This window comes from Protomyctophum parallelum (genome assembly GCF_964188405.1).
Source record: "Protomyctophum parallelum genome assembly, chromosome: 23".
Taxonomy (NCBI): Eukaryota; Metazoa; Chordata; class Actinopteri; order Myctophiformes; family Myctophidae; genus Protomyctophum; species Protomyctophum parallelum.
The window spans coordinates 28,876,782-28,883,749 of record NC_139715.1 but is presented as its reverse complement, the minus strand read 5'-3'; the positions used below and the strand labels follow the sequence as shown (position 1 = coordinate 28,883,749).

Genomic DNA, 6,968 nt, shown 5'->3' with positions numbered 1-6,968 from the left:
ACCCGTGTTTAGTGAGGGGCGCTAATATATTAAAGTCTAACTCATGTTGATTAGGTGATGTGTATAGGGATGTAAATGTGTTACGATCATATTTAACAATATCTAACATACTTACAGAGATGTGACATAGACATAGACATACAATTGACATGTACTGTAGGTATTATTAAGGTCACATTGGAAGTAAATCAAAGTATGGCAATGTCATGGTATAAAGTTTAAAGTTACAGTAGGTCTCTCTCACTGGAAAACAAACAATGACTGTACTACAAACAAAGCCAGACTGGCAACATTAGGCTTCTCTGGGCTTCTGGAGAGATGAAAAAGGTTGAGGATCCACGTCTACAGTACATTAGACCCATGGTTCCCAAAATGGGTTCCGCAATTTTTTTTGTTTTGATAGTGAATTATGTTACGTCTGATATGTGAGCTTACCACAATCACAGTAATCCTTAATCATATTCGATTTTATTCAAGGGCTTTTGGATTTTCAGCACTGCAGAGGCTGCGTTTCTGTGACCAGATGTTGCTTGTCGATGCTCGTTAATGCATCAAGGAAGGCAATTATGTTTCTGCAATCTGCACTGTCAAACAGGTCTGCATCAAATCTAAGATGGCATCTTAAATAAAAAGTTATGAAAATGTGGTAGCGTTGTGACTGTGACTGTGGTAGCGTTGTGACTTTGATTGAAACGTTTTATGGCAATAGCATCTAAATGTAAGGTTGTAATATATAGGCTGTATGCTGTGCGTCGTGGGGATGAGGGGGTACTCGGAAAAATGTATCCCCTCCCAAGGGCTATACCTGAGCCAGAAAAAGTTTGGGAACCCCCTATGCTAGAGTATAGTGCTAGACCACACTGCTGCTGGCGGTGTCGTAGTCCTTCGCCAGCAAAGCGAAGGACTTTCGCTTTGACTTTGGTTGGTCAAAGTCAAAGCGTCCAACTTTGTCAAAGTTTGACGCTTTGACAAAAAGCGTCCTTTTTGGGGGGTTTGGGAACCCCCTACGCTAGACCACGCTGCTGCTGGCGGTGTCGTAGTCCTTCGCCTACAAAGCGTAGGGGGTTTGGGAACCCCCTACGCTAGACCACGCTGCTGCTGGCGGTGTCGTAGTCTAGACCACGCTGCTGCTGGCGGTGTCGTAGTCCTTGGCCCCGATGTGGGTGGCGCCGGGCAGCGTCTTGAGGTACTCCATGTGGCGGCGCGCGTCCTCCTGGTTCTGCCGGACGTAGTAGATGACGTAGGCGATCACCATGGAGAACCAGCAGAACATGGCCACCAGCATGGCCACGTCGGTCGTCCTCTGGTGGAAGTTGCACAGGTTGATGCCTGCGTCCAGGACCTGCACGGACGGACACTTTAGTTTAGGTTTTGTTTATAGTTTAGGTCAGTTTTGTCATTCTTGAGCGGTGCCAGCCGCTCCTAAGGGTGACTTTGTGGTGTATGTCTATATGTCGCTATGTCTGAGCATGACCCCTGCAGCTGATGTTAATCAGCGCAATCAACGTTGATTGGTGCTGATTCAGGACTTCCTTGTCCTGTTTGTTTTGTTGATCAATTTTGATTAAGTTTAGATTATTAATACAAACAAAAAAAGCCAAACAAATGAGTATCTCAACCTGAAAAAGGTTGAAAAGGAAAAAAATAGCAGACCTACAAGCTCGTATCGCGCCACCGAGTGGCGCGATACGAGCTTGTAGGTCTGCTATTTTTGAAAAATCGAAGAGCGACTGACATTTCTAGAATCTGATCTCAGGTCAGAATGGGTTAATCAGACACAGTGTGTGTCCAGTGGAAACCTCGTATGAATCTGATCTCAGGTCAGAATGGGATAATAACCACGGTGCACCGTATACCTGGATGACGGGCTGTCCGACGTACTCCTCCTGCACCGAGGTGGAGCAGCTGACCTGGTTGACCGTCTCGGGGTCCAGCCGGAGCTCGCGCAGCATCTCCTGCAGAGCGCACTCGCAGTGCCAGGGGTTGTTGGACAGGCGGATGCGGGCGTGCAGCGCCGAGAAGGTCTCCTTGGGCACGCGGCGCAGCCGGTTGTTGGACAGGTCCAGTGTCGTCAGCTTCTCCGACGCGCCCTGCAGAGTAGAGTATAGAGTTAGAGAGGCCCTGGAGGCCCTTAGAGAGGCCCTTAGAGAGGCCCTTAGAGAGGCCCTTCTCCGACGCGCCCTGCAGAGTAGAGTATAGAGTTAGAGAGGCCCTTAGAGAGGCCCTTAGAGAGGCCCTTAGAGAGGCCCTTAGAGAGGCCCTTAGAGAGGCCCTTCTCCGACGCGCCCTGCAGAGTAGAGTATAGAGTTAGAGAGGCCCTTAGAGAGGCCCTTAGAGAGGCCCTTCTCCGACGCGCCCTGCAGAGTAGAGTATAGAGTTAGAGAGGCCCTTAGAGAGGCCCTGGGGGCCCTTAGAGAGGCCCTTCTCCGACGCTCCCTGCAGAGTAGAGTATAGAGTTAGAGAGGCCCTGGGGGCCCTTAGAGAGGCCCTTAGAGAGGCCCTTCTCCGACGCGCCCTGCAGAGTAGAGTATAGAGTTAGAGAGGCTCTGGAGGCCCTTAGAGAGGCCCTTAGAGAGGCCCTTCTCCGACGCACCCTGCAGAGTAGAGTATAGAGTTAGAGAGGCCCTTAGAGAGGCCCTTAGAGAGGCCCTGGGGGCCCTTAGAGAGGCCCTTAGAGAGGCCCTTAGAGAGGCCCTGGGGGCCCTTAGAGAGGCCCTTCTCCGACGCACCCTGCAGAGTAGAGTGTAGAGTTAGAGAGGCCCTTAGAGAGGCCCTTCTCCGATGCGGCCTGCAGAGTAGAGTATAGAGTTAGAACACTTATGCCCTTTTGGCAATTTTGCTCTTAAAAACAAGTTTTTTTTTATTTTTCTTAATTTGTAGTGTGTGGACCATGCGGTGACATTGATCAAATCTTGATAAAAAAACGCTTCTACTATATTATTTAGGCCCCCACAATCTAAAGTTATATGTTTCTATGTCAGTGCAGACCTACAAGCTCGTAGCTATGAGCTTGTAGATCTGCTATCTTTCAATAGCTAAAGCACCAAAATGGGTTCCCGCCCCAAAATGCGCTGCACAAGGTGCCGTTTTTTTCACCTCATAACTCTTTTTGAGGTTTTAGATTGTTTTGTTGTTGCATAAATCAGTGCTATTGTATTGAACACCCTTTACGTCTGTGTGTTGTTTTTCGAAAACATTGAACCGATGGAAAGTAGTAAAAAGTGCTTTGGACAAAACCTCTTAACTCCATTGGACCCTCAAAATGTCTGCTAAAGCAACTAACTCCACCACCTCTCCCCCTCTCATGGAAGTCATTGACGATATATAAAGTTACAACACCGACTTTGATGATGCTGTATTGCTTTGTTTTGAAAATATATATAATATAACATATTTCTTTATTTCCTATAAAAATGTATATTTTTCATTTCCAGAAAAATGAACATTTTGGAGTTATGAGGTTTCCTCCCTGACAGCAGAGATATAGCAAATAGTAATAATAATCAGCCTGATCTGGTTCTCCATGTCAGTGGTTTTCAACGCCTTTTCACACCAAGGTCCATTATTTATTGGGTATTTGAGCCATGGACCACCATTTGATGACATTTAGCCTCTCAGATCCAAAACTAACTAATATGTTGCATAAGGAGAAGAGACTGGAGCAGCACGGACATTTAGAGCCTTTTATTTAGGTGCTGAGTATACAAAAAGACTAACGTTTCGACCTTGCGGTCTTCATCAGAGTCAGACCGCAAGGTCGAAACGTTAGTCGTTTTGTATACTCGGCACCTAAATAAAAGGCTCTAAATGTCCGTGCTGCTCCAGTCTCTTCTCCTTATGCAACTTTGATGTCCCTGCACCTGTGAAGCACCGGATCAGCTGTTTCAGGCTTGAGGCGCGTTGGTAGACTCCCTGTCTAACTAATATGTTGTTGTCGTTGGACAAGATTTTGTCCACAATTCCATTCTGTATTGATGTTGGTATACCATTAGGAGAGATAACAGGCAAATCAAGCAATGCAGATGTGTAACAATATACTTTAAGTCTTAAGTCTTAAGTCTTTAAGTTTTACCCTCTCAAAAGTTAAAGATCTATAAGGGCCCATTTGGTTAGCAACTCTCCATCATTTAGCTGGGGACCACCTGGAACCCCCTCAAGGCCCACTGGTGGTCCCTGGACCACCTGGAACCCCCTCAAGGCCCACTGGTGGTCCCTGGACCACCTGGAACCCCCTCAAGGCTCACTGGTGGTCCCTGGACCACCTGGAACCCCCTCAAGGCCCACTGGTGGTCCCTGGACCACCTGGAACCCCCTCAAGGCCCACTGGTGGTCCCTGGACCACCTGGAACCCCCTCAAGGCCCACTGGTGGTCCCTGGACCACTGGTTGAAAACCACTGCACCATGTTGACCATGACAATATATCCACAATAATCGTATTGTGGATTTTTTTATTTATTTGAATTGCCCTCCGTCATGTACAGTTCACTTAGGAATTAGCTTTTGGTGAGCAGTAAATTAAGTACCACTTGAACCCTCTATATGCATTCGGTACGTTCACTCTACACAAATCGATTTGCAAAAACACAACAGATAAAAGTCAAAGTCATACGATTTTGTCACACACGTTACCGCAGTGAAATTTGTTCTCCGCATTTGACCCATCTCTTGGAGCGGTTGAGCTGCAGCCGTGCCGCGCTCGGGAATCATTTGACCCCCCGATCCAACCCTTTGATGCTGAGTGTCAAGCAGGGAGGCATTGGGTCCCATTTTTACAGTCTTTGGTATGACCCGGCCGGGGATCGAACCCCCGACCTCCCAGTTTCAGGGTGGACACTCTAACCACGAGGCCACTGTCTGGTGATCTACAGTACAAGCTCACAACTATTTTTGGCGAGACGTTCCCCCCCCAAATTAGGGATGCCGGGGCTTCAAGTTAACAAAACGTGTACATTTTAAGTTTTGCGCATATTGTTATTATCGCGACAATATCGTTACAATCAAAAATTTGTCATTTTCATACAGTGTTGTTTTCGTCGACTAAAACTAAGACGAAAAATGTTCGTCGACTACCTTTTTCCAGTAGAAGTCATTTTACACTTGGTTGCATGCTGAAAATAGCCGATCTACAAGCTCACAACGCGTCGCACTGCGACGCGTTGTGAGCTTGTAGATCGGCTATTTTCAGTGTAAAAAAACAACTGTAGATTTAGTCGACTAAAATCTCATGACATTTAGTCGACTAAAACTAGACTAACACTAACACATTCCAGGTGACTAAAATGTGACTAAAACCAAATGAAAACTATTCCAAAGACTATGACTAAAACAAAAATAGAAATTTGCTGCCAAAAACAACACTGTTTTCATATGGTCCCCGTCGTCCCCCTACCTGGAAGGCCGTGGCCTCCACACTCTCGATGGCGTTGTAGGAGAGGTCGAGCTCGCGGAGGCGGGGCAGGTCCCGGAAGGCGCCGCCGGGGATGTGGCGGATGCGGTTGGAGGAGAGCAGCAGCACGGCCGTGTCGCGCGGCAGGCCGGCCGGGATGCGCTCCAGGTCGCGGGACGTGCACTGCACCACGGGCAGCATGCCCCCGCCCCCGCCGCCCCCCGAACAGTGGCAGCTCTTGGGGCACGACGTCGCCGACGCGGAGGCGTCGTCGAGGGTCCACGTCGTCGTCGTCGCCGCCGACAGGAGGAGGAGGAGGAGACGACACAGTGCTGCTCCTTCCGTGGAGAAGAAGGTGGTTAGGGAACCGGGTGCAGTGGATGGCCCTGAGAGTCCCCGGGAAGCTCCCATTAGTGTTGGCCGTTTAATGGCGAATGTTTCATTTTTTAGTGGTGTGTGTGTGTGTGTGTGTGTGTGGAGTAGCTCCCGCTTTTCGACGACAAGTTCATGGGTTCGATCCCGGGCACCGCCAACTCAGCGTATTGAGTATAGCAACGGCTTGGGTGCAGCAAGTCGTGCGGGAAGTATACTGGGGAGCTGATGGTAGGTGTGGCGCTCCACCTCAGCAATCCATCTCCCAGCTGGGGTCTATAGCGACATTGTAACGGGGACAGACTCAACGCGTGTTATACTGCCGACACCGACAATAAGCTATACTCCTGTCTCCCGACCTATACTTCTTGTCTGGTAACGTCCAGGCAAACTGGGAACCCATAGGGGGGAGGGATGTGAGATAATGTATGAGAATCACTATTTAGGGTTGTCCCGATCCGAAACACGTGATCGGAAAGCAGGGCCAGGTCACGTCATTTTCACATAATCGGAATCGGATCGAGAGAAACATAACGTGATCGGGACATCTCTGGTATTAATATTATATCCATATCATGATATTAGACTGGATATTGTATGTGATTTGGGATATTGTACCATTGTGATATGGCATAAGTGTTCTATAAAAACAAATATACCGGTATCTCAGATCGTGAAAAATCTCGTCAGATATACTCGGAATCGTATCGGGAGCAAAAATACGTGATCGGGACATCCCTATAGTACAGATAGTTATAGAATTACATGTACATACTTGTGATGGTCCCCGGGACAAGAAACATTTCCTCGACATGAAAATGTTGTTTGAGAACCACTCATCATCTACGACGTCCTCCCCGAGACTGACAGTCGCATTGGGCAGTGACTGGCGCCACAGTACACATGGGGGGGGGGGAGGATTGAGGTTGACTAAACCGGGGGGAGGAAATGTTTTCCCAGGCCATCAAAGTACATGCTTGCTAAATAAGCTTCAGTCGCTTTACAGTGACAGGCGTGGACAGCTGAGCACACCCGCAGGCTCGCATCCCATTGGAGAAGTAATCCAGCACGAGTGAGAGGGGAGGGCTATTTTTGGACAACATATCCAGAGGAGAGGGCATAGCATGGTATTCCCAATTATGTCAGCATCCCCTGGGTGGGAGAGAGAGAAGGAAAGATGGATTGAGAGAGAGAGAGAGAGGGAGAGAG

At 48.3% G+C, this 6,968-nt stretch overlaps 1 protein-coding gene across 1 annotated transcript; it reads right to left on the bottom strand.

The window, feature by feature from the left end:
• Window positions 1-1,114: 1,114 nt before the first annotated feature.
• Window positions 1,115-5,798, bottom strand: LOC310853985 (leucine-rich repeat-containing protein 3-like; the record flags this gene model as incomplete). Its single annotated transcript, XM_083758460.1, has 3 exons — window positions 1,115-1,342; window positions 1,857-2,090; window positions 5,391-5,798. The coding sequence occupies 3 exons, from the start codon at window positions 5,796-5,798 to the stop codon at window positions 1,115-1,117; spliced, it is 870 nt and encodes a 289-aa protein (XP_083614586.1).
• Between the last annotated feature and the right edge of the window lie 1,170 nt (window positions 5,799-6,968).